Here is a 27,107-nt window from a genome sequence, read left to right as displayed (position 1 = left end):
ATAACAATCTCCACCCATATCCGAGAAGAGTGTGTTAAGAGGTGTCTCACCTTCCCGACTATGTTCTTATTACCAAGAAAGACACCGGGTAGCTGACAACACGCCGAGGCGTCTTTGGACATAACTGCAGCTCCTTATTGGTCAGGAGTCCCAGAGCCTAGTGCGTAACGTTGCGCGCTGCATACGCACGAGCAGAGCAGAATATTTAGTGGGAAAAAGCTCGTGGATATTAGACTGTCTGGAATTATCTCAGAGTTTCGCCACTGCCTGGGTTTATCTTACATGCCAAAGCTGGGGGAACAGACTGGAAAACAGCAGACTTCAGCGCGAAGCTTTACTGTTTTCGCCACAATAATTGGTAAGTACAATTTTATAAGTCACTTAGACATTGGTAGATTTTTTTTAGCAAGCTGACATCTCAGTGAAAATTGACGGGGCTGTATTGTATAAGTGGGCTGCAGAGTGATTGAAGACAAGTAGTCAATCACGGATCGATAGAAGCCTGTTGTATAAGGATGTCTGAGTCACCTACAATGTAAACTCTGTGGACATCATTAAGTTAATAAGGGCTGGTATTGACGGCAAGAGGACGCCATCGTTACTGCAAATTACAATTAGCAGCTGGCAGTAAGTCACTGCTGATATTGCGTGTAAGACGGACAATAACGAGCTTATTATATAAAATTGTAGTCGACCTAATGGCAGCGGTTTTAATGTTATTACATGCACATTTTAGAAAGAACAAAAGGTAGAGACAAGTCTATACTCAATGCTGGTAGATACAAGTTTGCTGTACAGCCCGAACTGAATGAACTACCATTGTTAGACACAAGTAACTATGAATCACTCACAAGTTTTAGTTGTCCGAGTTTCTTTATTGACCACTAGGTGGCGACCAGGTACCTTTTTTTCCACGATAAAGCCCCTTCTTCTGCTGGTGGAATATCAAGAAGTGAACTCACTGTGTGTACATGTGTGCATGCATTTCACTGCCTGAGCCCTCTTTAATCTCCTTTGCTTATATTTGATGTTGACCCACATTTGTTCACCTTAAGCTGGAATAGAGTATGTGGAATTGTGAAGCTACTGCATGCAGGCATAGAACAATTTCAGTCATCATTTAAACAGTGGGTTTCTATCTGCTACTGGAATGAAGAGGCTTTTGCAAGTTAGTTTGCAGCCTTCCTTTTTTCGAATACCCTCTCTAATGTGTAATCTGCAAAACCAATGTGTGATCTCTGTAATGGTTTCTGCATGCCGCCGAGGTCAGGGGAAAGATAATGGCGTCAGCACTGTTAATGCCATAACAACCAATGTGATGACTTAGATTTTACTGGTGCAGCCACTGGTCTTTGCAGCACACTAAGTCACTATAGTTGTTTCTAACCACGCAAGAAAATACATTTTGGCTTTGTTAACATTTCGTTTAATAATAAAAGGCAGTTTAATTAATGTCAAATCAAACATTATTGAGAGTATTATGGTGCTTTGACCTTTTCAACACTAGGCTCAGTATGCAGCCTTTGTTGTCTGCAATGCTCCTAAATGTCTATTCAGGTGACTTAAAACTTTTTTCTCAGCTATGTGTTTTTGTCTGAAGTTGCTATTTTGGGCCTGTTTCACACAATGACCCCAAGATACGCGGCACTTTACAGCTCTCCTCGCGCAGGGAGGTATATAGCACTGAAACAGAAAGCTGTAAACCACCGGGCAGATACGTGTCGTAAATATTACTAATTAACAGTGCATAATTCAGCTATAGCAAAAACGAAACAATTCGTCATTTTAAATTAGCTCTCCCCTAAACCTCTGGGGACCTCTTGAGAACCACGGACCCCAGTTTAGGAACAGCCGCTGAAGGCTTCTGTGGTATGGATACATATTTTATCCTATGCTGTAATTATGAATGGCCTAAACTCGACTGCCCTCCACGTGGGTGTGGATCTCTTTGTGCTATTGGCCGAGATCAGCTACGTCCTGGATGAGCTATTCCGTGATTGGTTAAGCTGCCTCCGGTCTGTGGGCGTATTTTTATCGATGGTGGAAGTGGGATACTTTGTGACACTGTTCATTGTCGATATTTCACTGGAGCTGCCGTGGGTATGAGGGCGCAGCGGAAAGCCTCTCACAACTCACTGTATGAGGCTTCGCAGCATAAGGACCGTGTGCTTTCTCGGCTGACGCTTGCAAAACAGAGAGGAATTTATATTCTTTTTTATCAGATCGCGTAGTTTTTCCTGTCAAAGGTAACCATCTGCGTAAAGAGCGTCTTTGTTTTTATTGTTGACAACATACGTGCGTTACTGCCTGGTTTCTGTCCATCAATGTAGCATCTATAAGAGCGTTGCATGCACGCTGGAAAGGGAAACAAAGAGAAAGGTCAAACAAAGAAAATTATCAAGCCTTATGTAGTCCCCTTCCCTTCATGACATCAACCACAGAGAAGACGGACTTGGTTTTATTCTGACTCTCGGAGAGCGAGAGAAAGACGCAACCAAGAGCAAGAGAGATCGACAGAAAGCTCTCTGAATGCTGCCTTTCATTCGCAAGCAGAACACGGGACGGTAGCCGGAGCGACGGACCTGCTTCCCCATCCACTTCACCCTGCTCATCCACCGGCTCGTGTTGTCTCCCCCCTTCTCTGACCACAGGTTATCGGATGGACCAGCATCCCAGCGCCCGGAGCTGCACCAGTCGCGGGGCTTCGTCCTGCGAGGCCGTCCCGACTGAGCCCTCCATGAATTTGTACATCCACTCCACCACCGGCACGCGCTTCGAGCTCTCCCTGCCCCTGGAAGAGACCGTGGAAGGACTGAAGAGGAGGCTTTCGCAAAAACTCAAAGTACCAAAAGAGAGACTCGCGCTGCTACACAAAGAAACGTGAGTAAACCTGCTTTAGTCACTACTGATTGTGTTTACTAGAATTGTTTATCTTTCACGCGTTTTGTCTTATAGAAGCCAGCATGTACTCTCACATCCTGAGCCATAATGTCTAGGATACTCCGCGATAAAAAAAAAGGAAAAAAAAGTGAATACACCGAGTTCAGGAGCTTTAATCCTCCGGGACCGCGGGTATTAATCTATACTTTGGATTTATGCGTAGCTGAGCTCCCGGGAGCTTCAGAGGCAACCTTGGTTGCGTTGGTCATCAATACATTCAAGGAAACCACTGACCATCAGGACGCACGGTATTGGAATTACGCATCGTAGACGCACCGGTCACTGGAACAGTATTGACGGGGCGATCTGCAGACTTGCATTGATTCATGTCTCCTTCATTATAAATACCGAATCCTGACTGAATTACTAATGCAGTGGGAATCAAACATGTTAATCATTAATGAGGGAAGTCACAAGGACTTGGTTGCCTGTAATTTATTTACTCCTCTGCTGCACAGGCACATTTACATTGTTCATCTTTTACATGTTACAGTGCAATCAAATGTGGATGTATTCTGGAGTCTGATAAGGATGTGAGCATGTTTCAGGTTGTAGGCAGTAGTATGACACCTCGGTGGTTTCAGTGCATCTCTGGCTGCATCAGCTTGCTGGTTTCTAAAGCATTCAGAAAATACTGCTCCAACAACACATCAGGGCACCTCTGCAAGGAAAAGTTGATACCTTTTGTTATTCAAAACAAACAAAACCTGTATTAGGTGGTTCCCAAATGAATCTGGTCCAGACTAAATTAGCTAACAAAAGTACAGGTGGTGGTATGCAAAAAAGAAAAGAGAGGGTTTAGTGCATGCAAACAGTCGGCATTCTTTTTCAGCCCCATCCTCTCCCCTCTATTGTAATCTACCAAATAAATCACTTTATCCCTGAAAACCCCAAACCCCCTCTTTCTACTTCCACTCCTGCTCCTCAAACTGTAGACCTACAGCAAGTCAGTGCCGAGGGCCTTTGTTCAGCTGCATGGGGTGAGATTTGGGTCATGCCTGTACAGCAGGCAGTCCTTAACATTCTTCACCAAAATAAAGCAGGCAGACAATCAGGCACTTGTATGTGAGTGGTTTTAGTACTGTGTGACTTGTGCAGAAAGATAATTTCCTCATTGTGGAACAAATACTCCAGCTCTGCACCAAACACTGAATAGTAAAGTAAAAATCACATCCATTAACAGGATACATCTGCCATCACTTTCTGCATTTAACTGAGAACAACTGAAGTGTAATGTTAATAATAGCAGCTTATCACTCTGTTCATCTTTTCCCAGGTGTGTGGTTTGGCTTTCAGCTTGTAGATTTTGCTCCTCATTTGTACAACTCAAAATACCAAAGAAAATACATACCTCTACTTAGGCAAGTGGCAGTGGTGCCAGATATCCACTGCGAGCAGTTGTCAAGCTCCACTATGCTCGAAATTGAAATATGACAGCCCAATCAATACTTCTCTTTCATGGAGCTTTTCACCCACGGCTCTTTTCCAAACTAGTTTTGAAGTCTGTCTGCCCCCCTGGCTGAAGGGTGTTTGTGTGTCTGAGGAGAGAAGATATTGTCAGCACAGTCTAATTATCTTGTTCTCTCTAACCCTGCAGGCGACTAAGTTCAGGCAAACTCCAGGATCTAGGCATATCAGATGGGAGCAAGTTAACACTTGTTCCAACAGTTGAAGCAGGATTAATGGTAAGGCTCACCTGACGGGGATTCTTGTTTTAGTTTGGAGTCCGGATATAGATTAAAAAAAAGTCTAATTCATCTTTTTGCACGTGCATGCTTTTTGCCTCTTCCCTGAAGACATTTTTAATGCTTTTTTTCCTTCTTTGTAGTCTCAAGCATCAAGACCAGAGCAGTCCGTAATGCAAGCCTTGGAGAGTTTAACAGAAACGCAGGTAAGAGTCTGTTTTTCTTTGTCTAAATAGCAGCCTGTGTGTGTTTGCATGGGGGATCTGGGAGGTTGTAGTTTTTCTGAGTGCAGAGCAACACGCAGATACGACTGATACAGAGAGAGAGAGAGAGAGAGAGATGAGCTGAGGAGGCTGCTCAAAGACAAGCCTCTTTGCTTGTCTAATCTCAGCCTCTTAAACAACCCAAGCCAAGCTAGACATCCACTGTGAGCTGTTAGGATATAATAAGCAGCAACACCCTCCTGTCTCCTAGTAACATCTGTGATAGCATGTGTGTGAATGTGCTTGCACGTCACTGCAGGAAGCCAGGGAGAACATCACACAAGAAAGGCTCATTTGCTGTGAAGTCCTGCACAGAACAGACTCACTTTAACCTCTCTGTTTATATATTTAAATGTAATCTCTCTGCACTTCTGCTGTATTTCATGCTCTAACACACACATTCACACACATACATGCACAGGCAAGTTTCCAGGAAGTGTGCTGTGGCAGCATGGAGATCGAGCGTATAGTCTCACGCACTCATGATCACTGGATCACAAAAAGACAGCCTTCTGACTCTTTATTAGCATAGAGTTCCTGGAAGTGAAGCATGCATAGCCCGAGTGGAGCCTACACCTTGTATTTCAAGTGAAACAGCTCTGTAGGCCTGCTGAAATACTGTATGCATTTGAGTCATTGTGGCATGACTCACTGAAATGATCAATAGTGAGAGTAAAGTGAAAAAGGCAGAGTTCTCCACACCGGCCGCAGCAAGAGAGCGCAAGCGAGAAGAGAGGCGATAAGGCTGAATGCACACAGACAACAGTGTGACGTATGAAACACTCCGCAGCTGACTGACTGACTCACATAGACTTCCTTTTTGTAGAGTTGGGTAACACTGAAATGTACGTAAGTGCATCAGTGATGCACTGCTGAGTGATGTCAAAACATTATAAGATGGCGAAAATGGATGCTGATGTAAGGAGTTACGTGTGTCACTCATGCAGAGGTTACACCTTGATGGATTTGTCCAGAGTGTTGCGTTTGAGTCACATTTTTGTCAGAGGATGTGGGCTGCAGGAGATAGTGGAGTGTGGCTTCATTCCCTGCTGATAATTTTGTGGTGGAAATCCTGGCCTAGTTGTGTGTGTGAACTCAGCATGCGTCTCGTAGCACTGACATCAGATGTGTAGGTGTGTGTAAGTAAATGTGTGCGTGTCCATTACTAGATTTGTGTTCGTGTGTGCGTATGTGTGTGTGTATGTCAGAGTGGTTGTGGGATGGAAGTGAGCCTTGCCCATTATGTGGTACGCCTTTGCTGGGCAGCCATGGGTGACTGTCATTTTCACCAAAGGCAGATGATATTTCAACCCGCCGAGACAGAAGAGCAGCTTTTTCACTCTTTGTTTTGGGTTCCTTTTCCTTTAAAAGTCATTATGAGTCAGATGCATCCATTTTTCATAAGATTTTCTCACATTGCATAACTACTGCATTCATATTTATTCTTGTAGTAATCATAATCCTGCAGTGGGGATTGAAAGAAAAAAGGGCACAGTTAGTACGATATCCGGCTAAGAGGTTAAAAAAAGGCATAAAGCAGCTTTAGTGTGTTTTTATCCTGAGAAATTGATTCCACTTTATAATTCATGAAGCCGAATGGAATGATATAGATTGCAGAGAGATTAAGGATCTCAGTAAGATTAGAAAACAGGAACACAAAAGCTTTTCCTCATTTCCTCTCTCCCCCTAACTCTGGGGCTATCAAAAATCAATCAATGCACTTAGCTCTTAAAAGTGTCTGACATGATAACTGATATGCTCAAACACCCCAAAATAGCCTCGGGGAGATGTGGGGAAGATGTGAGCAGTAGGAGAAGCGGGTATGGACCCATGGATCTCTTTGACCCACAAGTATTCAGTCCAGTGAGGTCTCATTTCCACATTTAAGATGTTTTCCAGGAAGTGTGTATTCTAGGAAGATGGAGCAGAGTGGTTCTCCTTATGTTTTCTACTCCTTCAGGATTCTTGGGGTGTTCACAGCTAGCAGCTAGCTATGCGACCAACCAAGCAGAACATGACAGCTTCCAGGGCTGTTTGAGACTTTTGTGGAGTAAGTTGGATAGAAAATGTTTTATAGAAATGGAGCCCTGGCAATTATGGGAATAGGATTTTTTTTCTCTTTAAACTGTCTCCCCCTTTTCTCCTTTTCGCTCTCCTGTTTCTGCTTAACAGCTCTCCCAGGGCCCTAAAATTTAAATGTGCTGTGGTTTGCAAGTCCGACTAGCTGCCTCAGTTTGACCGTGATGGCTGGCTTCTTCTTTAGCAAGGACAATCCTTGCTGCCTTAATTCCTCCTCTGGCAACTCACTAGACTTTTTGCATGACATCTAAGCTGTATTAAGCCACTGCCTCCTGACAGCCCATCAAAGTACAGTTGCCTGCACTACTCTCTTCTTGTTCTGTCTGTTAAATAAAGGTTGTATATACAGCTTACATATGCATGCACACATGCACACACACACCATAATTGAAAGGATACATTTAAGAGGATTTCTGATCCTGCTCAGAGAATGAGAAAATGTCTGATCCCAGTAGTTATATTTATGTATACTTACATGAGAAGCATTGACACAGTAATGAAAGCAATATTCACAAATTCTGGGCATATGAAAGCACTGACATCATCACTCCATCTATTGATCTTTGTATTTGACAAAAAGAGAAGGATTATATGTCCCTCTCAGCACACAGGGACTATTTGCTCATTGATGCAAATTGATGTTAGAATAAAAGCCAACCAGGCAGGCAGGCAGGCATCACCCTTACCATCCCCCCGCTGCCCTTCCCCCATGCAGCCACCTCTTTGTTCCTGTCTTTAAGCATGAGCACCAAACCTGCCCAGCTGACAGCCCCTCAAATGCACCACAATGATTGAGGGTCACTCTTTAAGTTTGCCTCTCCCACAACGATCTCCTTTCATCCTCCATACATCCATAGGCGTCAGCTATACCCCCATCGAGCGCGGCTACAGTGGTGCATACTGGTTTCAAAATCAATGCGCGGCCCAGCTGGAGTGAGGGCTCAGCAGGTTGCAGATTGACAAATTTTGCCTTGAACACTAACACAGATTGCTTTGGGAAAGGGGTTGTGTGTTGCCATTCCATATGTCCCTGTGGACTGCACTGTTACATATCTGCTCTACTTTTCTAGAGCCTGCTGACGTGCACCTTCTGTCCTCACCCACTCTCCTCTTCCTCCCTGCTCCTCCTCTTCTTCTTCTCTCTTGTCTAAGAACTTGTGTCTAGAATTGATGCAAAATCCCAAGACCGAACAGTCTGTGGGGAGTCACCCATAGGTCACCCTCACCTCATTTCCTTTGTTCTGACTCCCTTGGGGGGTGCCATGTCAGGCCAAGCAGGTCCAGCGAAAAAAAAAGAAAGGGAGAGCTTTACCATACCGGAACATGAAACTGATAAGTGTTTATAGGTTAGAGGCAATGGGGAGGATATGCCTCGCTGACTCAAAGACAAATGAGGAAAGAAGTCTGTCTGTATTTAGTAGTTAAGGCAGAGAGTCACTTGTGTACCAGTGCTTTCCTGTGTCTCTGCACATCTCTGCATGTGAAACAGCTCAATGCAAGTTGTCAATATGTTTCTTTTTCCAGCATCTACACCCTGTGCACCACCTTATCTAGATGCTAGTTAATCAGCAGGATTGGCACTACTGGAAATCATTGGAGAGTAATTGTATTGAGAATTTGGGAGGGCAAGGAATTGAAAAATGACTGAGTCTGTTTGTTGGTCAATATGAGAAGATCCTCCCCTTTTTTATAGCATCCAGCCCCCTCTGTGCAATTGTAAGGAAGGCTTTTTGTATGCATGCAGTATAACAGAGAGAGTCTTTGCTCTTTTGAATGGTAATTTGCCTTTTTTGTTACTTAAATGAAAGCTACAGAAATTAATTTGTCGCTGGATGTGTAAATCAAATTGTGTATGGCATAAAAGACAATGCCGATCTTAAGGCCTTTTCATTCCCTGCTCATGTAAATCCTGGCCCTGAAAATTGCATTAATAAGCTGATCACGCACTACTTTTTTTGCACCTGTTTAATCCCCTTTGTGATGCTGAAATGCACAGCGGGAGGGGGGTGCAAGGATGGATGGGTGGGGGGAATCAAGGTGTGTTGTGGGGCAATCAAGGGAGAGATGGATTTGCAGGGGATTTCATTGTCCTATTGTGTGTATGCATCTGCTTGTATGTGTGTGCATGTATGTGTGTGCATGTGCCAACATCCATATTTAATGTCCGTGTCTTTGTGTGTTTCCTTGTTCAGTGAAAAAGGCAGTCTTATTTTTTCCACATTTGAGTCGTGACCATCATTGTTTGCCATTCCCTAGTGACATTGAGCTTTTGTGATTCAAGTAGCAGGCATCGTGACTAGTTGGGCTACTATGTGGGAGGATAGAGGCCAGGAATGTCACGTCTGGTAGCCACCACTGACTCTAATGAAGTCAATTAGGCCTATGCTACCGATGCAACATAGAGGCAGTAGTCAGAAAAACTAGGTTGTTTAAAAACATACCAATGAAAGGAGAAGTTTTGCAGGGGAAATATTGCATTTTCACTCTTTCATGGTAGCCATCTCTTTCCACCCTATCTCCACTATCCCTTACTTACTGCTTCCTCACTTGCCTGTAACCACTTACTTAATTTCCAGGAGCTGAGATGCTATTTCCTCACTCTTCTTTTATTAGCCTAATGATGTTGTAGTATCCGCAAATTAGTCTTGCCTGGTTCAGATACTGCTCATCGTTAAGTGACACTTTTCTCCACCGACACAGGAGCCTGTTAAAATAGTGCTTATCAGCAGGTACAAAGGTTTTCAGAGCAGTGAGAGAGCACGAGCAATTTGAGCTAATGCATGATGGCTATGGGTTTAGAGGCTTGTATGTGCATACAAATCGGCTCAGTATGCCCAACAGTTGTCGACACAGTTGGGAGTGTGAGTGGTGGCTTTAGCTGGAACCTGATCATCCTGAACTTTGCCATTCTGATCTCTCTCTTCACTCAGCCGATCAAATTCAGTGATGGCCAGCTGGTCCTTTTATTGCTCCTTTCAGCCCCCTTTGTTTCTTATCAGGCAGTAGTGCAGACGCCTATCCTTCTAATGGGGCCTTTGAAGAGCCCCCGGCTGCTTTTAGGATTTGGGGCATGATGCAAGTCATTGATTTTTTTTTTCTCTCTTTTGAGAGCCTGTTATTGCATCTTTAGTCGGTGTGTGTCTGCACAGAGACTATCAATAGTGTCCTGGTGCGATCAAAACATCTAGGTCGATAGGCGGGTTAATAAGCAGGTTTTTGAACCGTCCCTTTCACCTAGCGGTTCGACAGGTGAGAACCAGAACTGCTGGAGGAGACGGCTTCCTCCTCTCAAGGCTTCCCTCTCTCCACCCTCCTGTCCCGCCCTCCAATCCTCTATCCTCTTTTCTCTGGCACAAAGCTGCTCAGTTGTTCATGAATGTCAGCTCAGTGCTGCCAGCACTCTCTATCTTTCCCTCCCTCTCCCTCTCTCACCCGCCCTGCCTCTCTTGGCTTCTCTCTCTCTCCCTCTTCCCTCACTCCTTATCTCCCTCCCTTAGTTCGCTTAGTGTGCAAAGGAAGAACGACTGCAAATGAGTTCCTTGAACCACAGGGACCCCAATAAATAAAACTGTCAGCCAGAGATGTCGAAAGAAAAAAGAGGGAAGGAGCCAGAGGCATACTCTCACTGAATATTTCATCACCCACCACCACCACCACCACTCTGACACCCTACCCCCATCACCCGCATCCCCCTTTCTCCCCCCTCGCCATCCCTGCCTTCTTCCTCTCTCATGCCACCCCCCTCCTTTTCCTCCATTCTTCCTCCACCCCTCCTCCCCTTAGTGCCCCTTATCATATTCTCCCCCATTACTGCATAACAACCCAAGCCTCCTGCTAAACAAAATAGCACCTCGTGGACCCCAGAAACTGAAACAGGCTGGTTGAAGCCCTGGTTTTCAGGTTGATTGTTAAAAGATAAAGAGCGAGGTGGAAGACAGTTAATGGGAACAGCCTTTTATCAACACCTGTAAAAACTCACCTAGCTCACACCTTGTCCTTCAGGCATTATCTCCTCTCCTCTTTGCATACCACAGCAGCCGCTGCCTCAGAAAGGGAACAATGAGGGGCTGGTTTCTATCTGTCTGACTTAACACAACAAAAGTGAGGCCCTTCTCTCCCTTAGTGTCTTGGGTCTCTCATAACAAACCGCCACAGACAGCAGTAAGAAGGCTGGCTTCTCTCGCAGAATCATTTAAAGGCTGCCTTGTGGTGTTTGGAGCTCAGTAGGAGTAAATGAATTTCATCTTGGTGTTTTTGAATAATCCACACTAGTCATTATAAGGGCAATCAAGCCCCCTCTCTGTTACTCCTGCTGTCACTCACTGTCGGCCCCTTTCTCTCACTTTCCCTCACATGTGGTCACACGCACACGCAGAAAAAATGAGTGAGAAAGAAGAGGCCCTGTTCAGACTTGACATTAAATGACATTTCGGGTGGTTCCTTCATTATATCAGCTGCACTTTGAACAGTTTGAATGTTTCCATGGCATACTGCTCTCGTTTCACTTGCCTTGAAACAACTCTGACTGGGTGTAGAATCAGCCCAAAGCCTCTCCTTTGTATGACTGAGCACAATGCAAATGTTTTTCTTTGGCTGGAGTTGCTCTCTGTATGCCACTTAAGTAGATAAAGTCAAATCTGATTGGACACATCCACTTGAGACAGACTCTAACGCCAGGTAAAGGCTGTAACCTGTCTCCACTAGTAAATGAACAGTCTGAGAATACTTATGTTGAGGTGCAGGGATCTGTAGTTCTATAGACGAACAGATACTAACAACTTAGGGTGTTTCCCACATCCCCCCTCCCTCCCTTTAACCAAACACAGGGTTGATGGTCTCCCTCAGGGGCTCTGCCTTTGTATGCTCGTCCGTTGTGTGTGTGTTGTGGGTTGGCAAAGTGCCGACTCATTCTCTTGACAGCTGTCAGTCACAGACACAGTCACTGTCTCCTCCCCCTTCTTTTCTCTTGTCTCTCTTTCTCTCTCCCCCACCCACGTTTGGGATCCCTCCTCCCCCAGAGGTCTTAAACAGACAAACACTCACTCATAGATCTTGTCTATCAGGTGACCTTTCGTACGTGGAATTTCCTCGAGCCTTCTCAGGTAGCACCCTACCCTGTTCTCCTCCTCACTTCACACCCCACCCAGCTGGGTTTATTGTCTAAATCATTGTGGGTGTTGACTCAGCTATCAACAAGCCATTATTGTCTTGAGTTTACACTCTGAAGAGGTTGAGTTTCTGTTTACCCCTTGGCATCATATGTGCTGATTGCGCTTCTTCGGCTGTTGATTATTTACATGTTGAAATGCAGCCGTTAGATCAGTCCAACACCCCTATCCTTTCACCTACCTCCCTCCTCTGTCCATCCCCTTTTCCACACCATGTCAATACCAATGTGTAAAGGTCACCCTGGCAACAGAGAGGCAGCGGTCGATAGAGAAATAAATAAGCAGAAGAAAAAGGAGGGATGTGATGGAGGGCAGAGCCTGCTGATTCACAGGGTTAACTACAGGCCAACATCTCATAGGCACACTCCAAAGGCTGCTGAGTCTGGGGGGAGTAAGACCTTTGCTCTCTTATTCTATCTTTGTATCTGTGTCTCTAATACTTGTTTTCCTGCTCCGTCATTATTCTTTCCCTCATCTTCCATCATCTTTGTGCTCTTTTCCATCCCTGTCTTGCTTTTCAGTGCTGCTTATTTGGTTCCCCCTTTGCTTGGTCCCACTCTGGGGACTGAAGCAGGCACCAGAGGTTGTTGAAACCTTTTTGGACAGAGGCGTCACTTTGTATTTGCCAACACTGGTTGTTTCTGTTTTCTTCTATTTGGGGAGAACCTTAGATGTCATTACTGCTGAGTCTTCAAGACCCAAAGAAGATCTGCCCCCTGAATGACTCTTGATGGAAATACCCCCCCCCCCCCCCCCCCCCACACACACACACACACACACAAACACACACACACACACGCACACACGCACACACGCACACACACACTTAGCCTACACACATGCACAGACTTTAAAAGTGAGTGTTAATACACAGCCACAGAGCTGAGAGCATGCAGGAGAGAGACAAGAGAACTTTTGTTGTTCTCGTATGAATCCTCTAGCCAAGTCGTGACAACTCAGCGATCCTGTGTGTATTTGTGTGGGTCCATCCGGGCCACGGGTGGGTCAGTGAAGGCCTCCACACTTGGCCCCTGTTAGCAGTTGCCAGAGCTCCTAAAATGGGCAGCCCTTCCAGATCCGCTGCAGACAATCAGCCATTCTGTGTCAAAGCGGCAGGCGGGGTGTATTTCCTGGACGTGGGACTGATTTTTCAGGCCTCGGGCCAGACAGAAGGGTGGCCTCTGTCTCTGAGCAGAATGACACTGCTGACTAAGAACGGACTGTGGGGCAGTGGGAAGCAAGAAAGAGTGGGCTCTATTTGTGTGTGTTTTCCAATAGGTCTCCTCATCTGAGCCTCCCCAGCAGATGTAAATAGGGCAGTGTTACAGAATAGTGATTGATTGCATGATGGGATAATGTGATGTGTCTGTGTCTCTATGAGAGGGGGAGCTCCTCAAAGCTCTGTTGTGTGCATTTTAATGGTGCAGGCTGTTCATTCATAAAGGAGGAAGTCACTCAGCATTGGGGGTATTGTCTCTTGTTTCAAATGTACTTTGACTTATCATGTTGTTGGGGTTTTTTTTAATAGTAGATGAACTTAATCTCTTAAATGTTCTTTTCTCTGCCCACAGGTCAGTGACTTCCTGTCCGGCCGCTCCCCCCTCACCCTGGCACTGCGCGTCGGTGATCACATGATGTTCGTCCAACTCCAGTTGGCGGCACAGCAGTCTGGTGCTCCCCAGCTTCAGCACAGACATCTCATCACCCGCGGCAGTGCAGACACCGCAGCGGGACAGCCTACGGGGCAGCCGCGTGTTCCCCACCCTCACCCTCCCTCCCACCACCATCCCCATCCCCATCCCCATCCCCATCCCCATCCCCATCCCCATCCTCCACACAGTCACCCCAGCCCCCACTTGTCTCAGCCCCAGTTGGTCCCTTCCTCCCCCTCTTCTCCAGGATCTCCATCCTTCCCCCTGCCCTCCACGCACCACCAGCCGCTCTCACCCATGTACCACCAGTCAGCCTCCTCCGCTCACTGTAGCCCCCCTACTCCTCCTCCTCCAGCCCAATCCCCTCGCCCGTCCCACGTCCCTGGAGGTCTTTTCCGCTCCCCCCATCATCATCATCATCACCACCACCAACACCACTACCACCAGCCTTCCTCGGGCCAACCCAGCCAAGACATCGGCCAGGCCAGCCCTGTAGCCCCAGTCCTCTGCCCTGAGGTAAGCCGCAAAAATATTTCATTATCATTTGTTTTAACTTTTACAGCTTTGTCATCAGCTTTAATTTAGTGAGACAACAAGCCTACAACATACCTAAAAATTATATCTCAACATAACATAACTGCTTAATAAAACAGTAGACTGTGGTTAAATAGCTCAACCTTTACGTAACTAATGTCATCTCTGGCACTTAGCCTTCTCATGAATGAATAATGCCGGGGACAGGTTTGACCGCTTGACCCTGGTGCCATGTGCCCAACTAAATCAGCCTCCATTAAATTGATTAGATTAGTGGGATATCCCAGCAGCATGCGGGCAAACCCGTGGTTTACTTAGGTCTACAGAAGGTTTGCACGTGATATGTGTGTGTGTGTGCGCAAGCTTCCAAACCACAGCGCACTTAGTCATCACTGGAGTGCAGTCAGCTACCCGAATTCTTACAAAAACACACACACACACACACACACACACACACACACACACACACACACACACACACACACACACACATACTTTTGCCCAAATGGTTACGGCGTCCAAATGACCTCATCCTGCCCACTGAGACACACAGGGAGAAGAGGGAAGGATGAGAAGTATGAGAGAAGGAGACTGAGAAAGAGGCAGATTCAATTAAAATGTGTTTTTTTAATGAGGTGATTGATTATTACCCTCATATTGTCAGCCATTTATCATTAACCGTAACAACCATTCATTCTTGTCTCGGCCAACCAAATGTGCTGTTTATACTTTCTCTACCTCCCTGTGCTCCAATCTATAGAAAGGTAATAAGAACCAGATGTCTTGCAGTATGTGGGAGAGACGGTTTACAACAAGAAAAACCGAGAGACAGGAGAGTTTAGTTATGAGAAAACGGAAATGGCTATTCTTCATCTGGCTTTCTCACACACTTACATAGATCCTCACACAAACAGAGAGACCTTTGCCTTGGTTTTGGTTTCACTTTCAGATGTCAGTTAAGTGATCTGAGTTAAACTAAGGTGAAGCAGCAGGGTTGCCAGGTCTGGCCTTTCTTAGGTTGTCGGTAAGAAGATATCCTGGGTGTTTTGGGGCTATAGCATGTCCAAAAGCTCAGGTTTCCCGCTCAGTGGAGCTTCTTGTAGCCTTTAACTTATGCTGCATATGTTACTTACATAGTGCATATAGTATTAACAGCACCCTGAAGTAAAGGTCACTTACAGAACTCAGGACAGATGTTATATTATACACTGTTTATATAAGCGGTATAGGTCAGAACATGATGTCAACATATCGCAGGACAAGACGTTCATGCACAAGATATGCATGGCTGTCTTTCGATGTATATGTTTACACAGTATGGAGGGTGAAGTCATGCAGATTGTGTACAGATGTGTGTTTTTCCATGAGCTAAAGCCTTACCTTATGCTTGATTTTTCTTCTCCAGGCTAACTGCAGCACCAACAGCACCAACAGCACCAACAGCACCAACAGCACCAACAGCACCAACAGCACCAACAGTGGCAGCAGTCCCTCAACACGCTCCCGCAAACCTGGCGCCATTATTGAGAGCTTCGTAAACCATGCTCCCGGAGTCTTCTCAGGGACCTTTTCAGGTATGCTTAATTTAAGATTGATTGCTGCTTTAAGTAATTTGATGCAAACATTGACAACCAGACTTCACAGTATAATGTCAGGGTCTTTTACAGGCATGGTATCCTACTTTTAAAAAAACGTAAATATATCTCTTGTAACACCATATTCTTCTTTCCTCTCAGGCACTTTGCACCCTAACTGCCAGGACAGCAGTGGGCGACCCAGACGAGATATAAGTACCATCCTGCAGATCCTTAATGACCTCCTGAGCGCTACACGCCACTATCAGGGCATGCCCCCCTCCCTCACCCAGCTCCGCTACCAGACCCAGTGTGGATCACCAACCTCCTCATCCCCTTCACCACCTCCTTCGCCTCCGGTTGTTGGCATGACAGGCCTCTCTGCCAAAGCTACCTCTGTGCCCGCCAGCAGCCCTAGCAGCCCTAGCAGCCCTGCGCCGACCCTTCATCCACTGGTGCAGTGCCAGAGCCAGATACGCATGTGCAAACCCCCTGGTGAGTTGCTGTATACTGCTCTGCTTCTGCTCATTCATGCATGTCTTGGACCCAAACAGAAACACACTCACTCACACGAAGTTCTTTGACATGCCTTGAAGCAGATGTCCCTGCAGTTGATGCAAGTTGGAAATGTGTGTTGCTTTGTTTGTGAAAGTGCAAAATTGTGGTAATCTAGTACCTTCTCCTTCCAGAGCTCTTCTCAGACTTTGCAACTCACTAAAGAAGAATCCATTACTATCACTGTTGTTTGGGCTTCTTTTCCCTTTGTGCGCCATGGTTAGCTTTCATTTCTTTGATTTGGCGTCATTGTCTTGTTCAAGCTCATACTGCCATCTCAGAATCCTGACAAAGCAAGAACAGAAATGTCAGACTAAAGAAGTGAAACAGTCGTACAGATACTTCTCATTGGTTTTGAGGCTGAGAAGAAAAGGAAGAAATAGGAGGAGAGGGGGGGTCTCCTTAGTAATGCTATACCAGCTTCTCCAGACCTTTTCAGTCAGGCTTCACTTGTCAGGCGGTGGAGTTGGCTTTGTTTTTGTGCGGCAAGAAGATAAGTTTACCCCTTGAAGCCTGGGCTGGGCTATGTTTAGATTAGATTAGGCTTTGGATGGTTTAACCTACCTCTAAAATATGGGCTGCAGCTGGGGTGTGTATGGGCTGGGCCTGGACAAACCTTCACATACCCGTGCCTTAAAGGGCCGGGCCCGGGCAGGTGCTGGAGTCAAGATGATACCGTTTTTAAAAAAACCTCCCTTCCTCATGGAGACACAGGATGTTGAGTGTTAGACAGATGTCCAGAACAGATAACATTCAGTCGATGTTGTAAGGTTAGACTGGCTGTGCAGAGAGAAACAGCATTGTCTCCCGCTGCCTTCTTATCTCCGGTGGAGGAAATGGAGCTGGTCTTTGGTGAGCTGAGGGTACATTTTGTTGAATAGTCCGTCAGGGAGGGTCCTGACATACAGTGACTTATGTTTAATGTTTTCTCTTGTTTAAAAAAGCAAGAGAGCCCATTTCTATTGTCACGCTCTGGCTTTGTCTCCTGTTTAATGACCTACTGATGCAGCTGAATGGAGTGTTTGAGATGTGGCAGTGAATACAAGTTGACAGGGGAACGTCCACTATTCCTGTGCATCACCCTGGGAGCTCTTGCAAGTGTTTAGCGAAAAGTTGGAATAACACAGGCTTATTTTCCTAACTCAGGGAAGACCTTTCCTTCACTGCCCCCACTCACATCCCCCCTCCTGCCCTTCCCCTTCTCTCCCACTATTGTCATCTGTCTACGTCTGCACTCAGCAGCCCACGCCAGTGTTTCCCCCACTTACTGTCCAAAAACAGCCTTGTCTGTAAAATGCATCGCTCTCCTTGTCTTCTTCCCTCTGTTTCCATGTCTGTGTTGCACATCAATACATTGTCTGTGTTCATTTGGCCTTTTAATAGATAGATTTATTCTGATTTGCGGCTCTGAAAAGAATTGTCTTTGTGAAGCAGAGGGCAGTGAGAGGAGGAGGAGGACACGGAAGAGGGGGATTGTTAAAACCATCAACACTAAGCCTCCATTCATCATATGGGTGTTCATATCCTGTCCATCAGTCTACCAACTGCCCTCTGATTAACAAGGCAAAGTTGAAAAGGAAAGGGAGGAAGAATGGCCCATTTGAAGCCATTTCAGACTTTACTACTCCATCAAACTTCCTGTTCGCAACATATACTTCCAGAAAGTGATATGAATGAGCAACATTTCCACCCAAGCGCGCGCGGTTAAGCTCACTGAAACAATGAGTGTGCTGGTGTGTTTATGCGTACCGACCGCCATCCCCGTTCCACATGGTGTCCTAAGGAGGCCGATGACTAAGCGCTCTCAGGCGGTCTTATCAGCCGACACCTGATGGAAGACTTACTGGACTTAACACCGCAGCTTAACACTGCTTCACAGAAACCTGCCTTCATTCAGCCACAGGAATAAACTGCACTTCCCATCTGCCAGATTGTGTGTGTGTGTGTGTGTGTGTGTGTGTGTGTGTGTGTGTGAGCAGTCAAACTCTAGGTTGAAACAGCCTCTTGAAAATGTCACATAGCTTGGCCGTCTCCCGAGAGCCTTTACCCTTTCCACTGCAAGTTCATGTGCGAGGGGAAGAAGACAAGCGTAAATAAAAAGCTTGAAGATACACACATACACACACACACACACACACACACACTGGACCACAGACGCCTGGTTAAAGGCTTTGGCAGCTAGCTTGGTTTCGAGGCTTTGCAGGGTAGTATTGCTGAGTGTGGGGATTTGTCAGCCCTGGACTTGTGTTGGATTTGAACAGGAGGGCTTTAGGATGGCCTGGCAGGCTGATTGTTAGCTAAATTCCTTTACTGAGTTGGGTGGACCTCCCCGGTACCCCTCCTCCTCCGGCCCTTCAACCCCCTGCCCAGCCGAAGCTATTGTGCAGGGGCCAGGGACAGGGGCTGCATACAGGGCACCAGGCTGAGCCATTGTGGGACAGCCGAGGGGAGGGCTATGGGATTATAAGGCTGCCTTTTAGTCCAACTCCCACTGCAGCTGCCTTATTTCAACACAGGCCCACAGACAGGGGCAAAGTTAGCTCTGAAAGCATCCCCGGCGCCCCCTTTTCCCCTTGTGTGCCTTCCATATCCCTTCACTCCCCCCTCCTGTCCCCTTACGATTTGTCAGGTCATGTTAGCTTCGTGCTGGCTGGGACTGGGCAAGCAAAAGGAGGAGGGAGGAAGACTGGGAGATGCCCATTGAGTCCTGTGTTTAAGCTCGGGTGAGGCCTTGCGCATTATCATCTGGTGGGCTTTACTCCTCACTGCAAGCACACAGAGGTTCGGTGTGACGCACGTGCGGAGGCTGTGTTACTCAGCGAACACCCAAGCGACGCAGCAAAGCACAGAGCTATCTAGCAAAGCCAGCCAAGCACATCAGGTGCCCTTTCATTGTCGACAAGGAGAGAGAGAAAGAAAGAGAGAGAAAGAAAGAGAGAGAGAGAGAGGGAATGCAAATGAAGTCTAAAAGTCATTGAAGAGCTCGTGTCCCTGCAGGGCTGTCAATGCCCTTTCAGTGGCTGTCAAAATGCTCATTTTGGCTGCGATGTGATTGGTCGCTTTAGTTTGCATCTGATAAGTTGGTTGAACTTTTGACAATGTTCCTATGAACGAGCCACAGTGGTTCTTCGTGACATCAAATAAATTAAATTACACCGTGCTGCATATTCTGTGTTAACTGTTCTGTTCTGTTCAGTTCTGTTGAACTCAGAATGAATCGAATGAAAACTTTGAACCAGTTCACTTGATGGGTGGGGCTTAACAGTTCAGCATTTTCCAGCAAATTCTAAAGGTAATTTTGCCCCCAGACTCTTAATTATGTCCACAAAATCAATATCAGTTGCACATTCTTTTGAGCACTAGTCAAGCTTTTGTCTCATTCTAATGTCAATATTACAAAAGTTAATTATCACGACTTTAGTTGGGCACTTATCAGCAATCATCTAAATGGGGAAAGACTACTACTTGAGGAAATCGAGGCTGACTTTGCTGCAATGTGATTTTTTTCCTCCTCTCTCTCTCTCTCTCTCTCTCTCTCTCTCTCTCTCTCTCTCTCTCTCCCTGGTTCCCTGGATGCTGAGCAAAACACAATGTTCTCTCTGCAAGATCACAAGACTTATCAAGGCAAACAAACAAACAACAGCACTAACACAACTGCAAATGAAGGCCAATCTTTATACAATCAATAAAAGGAGAAGCTCCTTTAATCTCCCTGTGCGTCCTGCACACTGCAGCCCTCCTCCCTTTCTCTCTACCTCCTCCTCCACCCACCCACCCACCCACTCCTCCCACCCTCCCGTGTGCTCCCTATCTCAGTCCTTGCTGTGTTGCTGGGCTGGGCTCAAAGGCAAGGAAAACTGACTGACGCATCGATTATTCATAGATCACCCCTTTCTTTCTCCCTCTCTTTCTGTCTGTTTTTCTTTGGCTTTCTCCGCAGTGCTCTGTGTAGCTAAAGTCCTGTGTCAAAGTCTGCACAGAGAAGAGTTTGGAGAGGAAAAAATGAACTGCTTAGGACTGAGACTTGGTGTGTTAGCAGTCAAACTAGTGGTAAGAAGAAGGAGGACAGAAAGGGAAATTGGTGCTAACTTCCTGTCTCTGCCCTTGACCTGTCTTCTGTTTGATACCTCTGTGTGCATTACTAAGAAAAGATTTCTTCTTCTGTCTTTTCGGTGTCACACAGGGTTGTTCATTAACACAGGGCCTCTCTCTCTCTCTCTCTCTCTCTCTCTCTCTCTCTCTCTCTCTCTCTCTCTCTCTCTCATTCATTCTCTATGTCTCTTACCCATCCCTCTCTGGGTCCTCCAAGGTTATTGTGCTCACGTCAAACCCTAGTCCCTGCGTCCAGGCTCCAGGCCAGCCTATGTGTGTGTGTGTGTGTGTGTGTGTGTGTGTGAGTGTAAGTGTGTGTGTATAAGTGTCTTACGTGTATAGTCTGCCCTTCTTAGCCAGCCCTAATAATAGCCCTACTGTCATAAACATAGTCTGGAGATCCTTGTGGCCAGCTGTGTCCGGCCTCGCTGCCCAGGGCTCCGGTAGTGACGCTGATGAATGGCCATACACACACACACACACACACACACACACTGAAACACACACAAAATCCAAAGCACATTCTCAGAGCTCTTGCCAAGTCAAAGGCCAAGACCCACCGCACCAGCAAACTGCCCTTTAAGTTGAGTGTGTATGCATGTGTGTGTGTTTTGTTTATTGTTAAGATGTCTCAGTAAATATACTTCAGTGAAAAACATGTTCATTACTGAGGGGAGTACCCTGCTAAAGTAAAAAAAGAATTCAAAATGAGACACTATGAAGGCAAATAGTAGCAAACAGACATATTTTGTAGGTAGGCATGCGTTGGCTTCCTGCCGTTTCATTGTGTACAGCCATATCTCAACACAGCCGAGGGGCGGTTTCTCTGTTGGCTAGCTGGAGCAGGGGAATAAGGGGAAGAGGGAGCACTGGAGGGGGAACAAAGCCTTGCGGCAGCGTGCATGAATGTCACATGGAACTGAGGCAGCGGAACAATGGCTCTAATGTAGGAGGACCCCCCCTTTGGTTCACCCCTCGGTACTCACACAGCAGCACGGCATCTGGATGTACACACATATGTTTGTATCAGAACAGAACATGTTGAGGATAATAATTTGAGGAAGTGTTCTTTTCTCTTAACTCCACCGTGCATGTCCTTTCTGTTTGGGCTGCTTGACGACACTTTGGTTCCTTAGTATGCACTGCCAGACTGTGGTGAATATTTATAGCTGGAGAAAAGGCTCTGCACTGCTCCATTCGATAAGCAAATGAGGGAAAGAGGTAAATTAAGCCCACACAGAGTCCGGAATTCATTCCGATGGGGGGTGGGGGGGGGGCAAGATCGATTCGGAAAACTGCCACCTACGGCTGATCCTTTGCCCTCCACCCTCTTCTTTCGTCCTTTTTTTTCCATCCCCCTTGCCCCTGGGGGAGGAATTCCTTAACCCACACTGCCACCACCCCCCCTTCTCTCCCTCCACTCCTCTACTCTCGCCTCCTGCTTCCCCTTCTTCACACTGCCCCACCTAGCTGTCTCTGGGGAGACGTGGGGCAAGAGCTGGAGGAGGAAGGAGGAGGAAAGAGGGGGGGCTGTGTGTGTGTGTGTGTGTGTGCGATGGCTGAAAGAGGTCGGGGGAAAAGGAGAAGAAGGAAGGGGAAGCAGGAAGAAGTGAGAGGTGGGGGGTGGGGGGAGGGGGTGTTGGGTCAATGAGCTGAGAGTGGGAAGCTACAGCCATAATAAAGAAAAAAAAATAGCAGAAAAAACCCAATCTCTCCCTGTCTCTCTCTCCGCTTACAATTTCCATTCGCTTGCATTTTCTATTGAAAGCCAATAGCGTTGTCCTGGGCCCGAGATGGATGGCTGCACTAGAGCTAAGGTTTAATCAATAGGTCTTTTTAATTTGCCATCGATCCACGTTAAAAGCTACTGCGGCTGTTGCTGCTGCTGCTGTGTGTTCGCGTGCATGCAACCATGAGCGTGTGCACCTGCGTGTATGTGTGTATGTGTGTCTATCTGAATGTGTACATGTGCGTGAGCCCACACATTGTGTGTGTGTGTGTATTTGTGTGAAACCATGATGCACTTGAATGCGGATTTGAGGGTTTGACTCTGTGTGTATGTGTGTGTTTGTGTTTGTGTGTGTGTGTGTGTGTGTGTGTGTGTGTGTGTGTGTGTGTGTGTTTTGTGGTGTGCAGCAGAGGCAGAGATGGCCGCTGTGCTTCGGTTTATTGACATTCTAGCCCATTATTTAATTATTTAATTCCCAGACAGATACTAATGGAGCTGGCTAATAGATTGCGGTTGCTTTTCCTTCCTTCCAAGCTCCCGAATATACGCATAAATTGAATTAGGCTCGACTCGGCCACTGTAGGAGAGCATTCACAGTGCGGTTCAGGGCCTCTCCCTTGAGACGGTATTCTCCTATAGGCACATCAACAGCTAGAAATGCACTTAGCGGCACATCCAGGCACTGAGGCACGTCATCTGCAGTTATGTGTGTGGATATCACTGTCAGCTATCGGTATGTGTCGTCTCGGGTTGGTGTTTGGATGTTCTTGGCCTTGTGATTGGTTCTCAAGGAGAGTCAGGTCTGTGAAGGTCTCCCTGGTCTGTGATAAGGGGATGAAGTGGCACTGAGCGGGCTAATGATGCTCAGTGGGGGAGGTTAAGCAGCATGTTCTACACTGTGTACATTGTGTGTGTGTTTGTATGTGTGTGCTAGAGCCAAGGGAATGATCCTAGTCTTAGCTTTAGCCCGCTAAACATGTGCAGAGTAAACACAGACACATAGGAACATTCTCCTCAGTCCTTCCTTTGTGTATTATCTGGTGTTGATTGTGTTCAGTATAGATAAATGAGCCAACAGGCAAAGTGAGATACGTGTCTGACCATCTCTCCCTCTCTATTCCTTTGTCCAGGTGACCGCATGCGTCAGTCTGAGAACCGTGCGACCCGCTGCAAGGTGGAGCGCCTGCAGCTGTTGATGCAGCAGAAGCGTCTGCGCAGGAAGGCCAGGCGGGACCAGCGCGCTCCGTATCATTGGCTGCCCAACAGGAAGGCTGGTCGCAGCAACAGCAACAGCAGCATGTCGAGCGAGGGCTCCCTGGACCTGGACTTTGACGACTCAGTGTGGAAGCCTGACGTCAAGGCTGACTTGAAGTCTGAGTTCGTCATGGCTTGAACACGTGCTCGGAGATGGATTCAAAGATGTGCAAAGCCTTGATTGGGATTTACTCATTATACTTTAAGGGAGAGTGTTGGCAGGAGGTGACACAGACATGTGGGAAGGTGTCTTATGGAGAGAGGAAATCAAAGTTGTCTGTCACATGAAAAAAAAAGAGGCTTCCTGTGGACTTGAATCCCGTTCTGTCTTTCACAGTTGACCTTGCGAGAAACAGCAACAGAACTTTCTTTCAATGTTTGGAACTGAACAACTGGACTTTATAATGTACGTACAAGACATTTGACAGTATGATAACAGAGACCATACTGGAACTTGAGCATAGCAGAATTCAATGGGTGGTGGTGGTATTTTGAGGTTTTTGTTTTTAAAGATTTGTTTTTAAAAACGCACTCTGGACAGCAATGAAGAGATCCACACTGGACTTACTCACAGGATGGGAGCACCAGAGGCCTCAGTGTTTCCTAATCCCAAGAAAGGCAGAACTGCCGAACTTTGGATTACTCCAACGGGCATTCTTATTGATCTCAAAACTCACAAACCAGAGTCTACTTTTTACCTGTTAGGGGGTGGTTAAACTTTTTTTTGTTCCATTTTGAAACATATTATTATATTTTATAAACAAAAAATATGTAGCATTGTTCACAAAGCATTCAGGTTTTCATATAACAGTTCAAAGTAGTCGTTGATTTGCACAGTTTCTTGATTTATAACAGCTGGTCAGAGTGTGCAAAGAAAGAGGAGGTGGGGCCTGAGAGAGAAAAATGAATATGGACGTATTGATATCAACCTCAGTGACATAGGGTATCGATGGGAATGATTAATGAATAAACAAAATGAGTTAATATTAACAGAAAGTGCTTTAGAGGATTTAAAAATCTTTAAAATGTATATGGAAAAAAATCTATTTTTTATTTCTCTTCCTACCTGCTGTTTTCAAAAAACAGCAGCCCTGTGTGGCTTCAGTCAAGTCTTTGACTTCCAACAAATACGTAACATCCATTCAATCATTCATTAGCTCCTTCATGGATTATAGTCGGATTATAGTCATCTAGCCACAACAAATAATACAGAAAGATAAATTTCACCCAGCCCACCTCATGTCTTACATACCTGAATGGACTTGTTGAGGGTTTGTATTAGTTTGTGTACATAAATGTGACGATTGGCAAAGGTTTATGAGGGTGTGTGTGCGTGTGTTTGACTTTAGTGTAAATTGATTTTAAAGTTTCCCATGTTTACGTCTGAGTTATCTTCTCCCAGAAAAACTGTTAGTTTCCCAAAGTCATAACAATCAGCTGCATAAGTCACCACAGGATCAATTCCGAGTTGGTTTCCAGTTCCAGGCCAATGAGACGTGCACCCATACCAAGCCCTTGTAATAGTGACTCTATTTTTTTATTGGTAAAGACAAGAGGGAGAAGATGTGTGATCAGTTTCCAGCATCATTATCTATCTAGTGCCTCCACCAGTGCATCCATTGACATATCAGGTTCGGCCTTTCAAAGTTCCGCTGCTACACACGGGGACTTGAAATGACAAAAAAAAAAAAGAAGCAGAGGGGTAAAGTGACTTTTCCTTGCATGCAGAGTGTGAAAATACACTGATCTTTTTACTATTGATGGAAGAAAAAAAAGAAACTGGTGCTGTGGGAATGAAGGTTAACAACATGCATGAATTTGTGAAGAAAATAAAAACAATGCTGCTTTTGTTGGTTAGGTTTTATGTATTTTTTTTTCAACATTAGAACAACAGCGTCCTGCTAAAGTATTACAAAACCAAAACAGATGAAGTTAAGTGTGGACTTGCGTCTTGCTCAGCACTGAACATTCCTGTTGTGTGACTATGAAGATAATGATGATGAGCAAAGAGCAACTGACTCTCTTTCTACTCCCTGAGCGGATTTTACCCCCCGTGACTCTCAAGGACCCAGACAGCGAACTGTTCAGCCGCCTCCCCCTCCTCCCAGCCTAAAACGCCAACAGAGGCTTGTTTGGACGTACTCTCGCAGGGAACTAGCAGACCAGCGGATTTACAGAACTATCCGTTAAAAACTACCCGAGAGAAGCATCCGGTCTGTCTCCTTATCTGTCCGTCTGTCTGATCGATTGACCACCCTACCACTATTGCACTCCCAGAGATTGCAGTGAGAGATTACCTTTTTGGTGAACCTCATCTTTTTTTTAAGTGGCCTTACCTTTCACTAAAAAAATGAGACACTTGGGGACAATGGGGACGGGAATGTTTTTTTTTTTTAACTTTCTGTGTGCATCGTTGTCGGACTTGTTGTCATCAAGGCACCATTTTTTGTCACTGAGGACACTGGGCATCTGTTGTTTAGTGCTTTTTAGCTGGTGGAGTCTCTATTATGTCAAGGCTTCTGTGCCTTAAAAATGTTGCCCTTGCTGTGTCAGTGTCAGATTTCAGCTTTTTTTCCATTGGTTGATCCACAGGACTGTAGTTTTCACAGCTATGAGAGTCGTAGTTTTTAGGGGTGGAGCTTATTTGAGTGAATCAAATTGGATTTAAAAAGTTGGTGTTACTCAAATACTGTCTTTGTCCCGTTCTTCAATGTGTTGCCATGCTTGTTGGTCTCTGTTGTTCATTCAGTTCTCCCACCAATAAGCTGCGAAAAAGCTAAAAATCTGTGTAAGTTAAGTTAATTGATCAAGTTTACGCCGCAGTACTTATGTGGCAAGAAGCAGCCCTGATTGAGAATAAGAAAGGTCCTCTGAGGACTCACGCACTTCTTGTTTCCTTGGATACAAACTAGGATTACTAAAGGACAATTTACCCCTGCCCCTCCCAAATTTTTATTTAATTTCTTTTGTATATGTATGGACTATACTCTGTGTGTGCCTCACTTCTGTGTGAAACTCAAAAAGATGAAACAAAACAAAAAAGATGACAAAAGCATTACAGAGAGGATAAAAAACAGTATGTTGGTGGAATTCTGATCATTTAAGTTGCCTGTTCTTTCTTGTAGCCAACTATTGAAAATAACAGGATTCAAGAATACAATTTACAATGTTCTAGCTCTAGACCGGTGTAGCACATGTGTGACTGTATTAATTTATGAAACCAAAATGGTAACTGTGAATTATGTATTTCTTTGTGCATTTTTTTAAAAAGCTGGGGAGAAGGTTTGCTGGGACGCGGGCAGCAGCTGGCCGCTCGCGTCTGAAAAAAACTTTTTGTTTTTTTTGGTGGAATATAATGGAAACGAAACATGTTTCTGAAAAAGAAAAAAAAGGAGAAAAAAAAAAGAAAAAAAGAAAAAATATATGAATATATTTTTTTTCTTAAGCAATACATTTCAGTGTGACTTGTGATAGAACATTTTCTTTTTTTAGGTAATAAATAAATAAAAAACAAAATGAGTACGTCAAGTTGTGTCTGTGAGTATTCATTACCAACTCATTCAATAACATTGAGTGAAAGGT

The 27,107-nt window shown here is 45.5% G+C and overlaps 1 protein-coding gene across 1 annotated transcript; it reads left to right on the top strand.

Moving 5' to 3' along the window:
* The first annotated feature begins 12 nt into the window (after positions 1 to 12).
* Positions 13 to 27,053, top strand: midn (midnolin). The gene is made up of 8 exons (XM_034677237.1): positions 13 to 358; positions 2,652 to 2,880; positions 4,538 to 4,625; positions 4,769 to 4,831; positions 13,707 to 14,303; positions 15,727 to 15,895; positions 16,058 to 16,390; positions 23,402 to 27,053. The coding sequence occupies exons 1-8, from the start codon at positions 283 to 285 to the stop codon at positions 23,662 to 23,664; spliced, it is 1,818 nt and encodes a 605-aa protein (XP_034533128.1). The 5' UTR covers positions 13 to 282; the 3' UTR covers positions 23,665 to 27,053.
* Positions 27,054 to 27,107: the final 54 nt, after the last annotated feature.

This window comes from Notolabrus celidotus, chromosome 2, assembly GCF_009762535.1.
Source record: "Notolabrus celidotus isolate fNotCel1 chromosome 2, fNotCel1.pri, whole genome shotgun sequence".
Lineage (NCBI taxonomy): Eukaryota > Metazoa > Chordata > Actinopteri > Labriformes > Labridae > Notolabrus > Notolabrus celidotus.
The sequence above is the reverse complement of the archived record's forward strand: the minus strand, read 5'-3'. Positions and strand labels throughout refer to the sequence as shown.

Bases quoted from the DNA above. Each gene is read 5' to 3' on its own strand.
- midn (XM_034677237.1), top strand. From the start codon at position 283: ATGCCAAAGCTGGGGGAACAGACTGGAAAACAGCAGACTTCAGCGCGA. The intron at 4,626-4,768 runs GTAAGGCTCACC...CCTTCTTTGTAG, and splicing joins CAGTTGAAGCAGGATTAATG to TCTCAAGCATCAAGACCAGA. The intron at 16,391-23,401 runs GTGAGTTGCTGT...TCCTTTGTCCAG, and splicing joins ACGCATGTGCAAACCCCCTG to GTGACCGCATGCGTCAGTCT.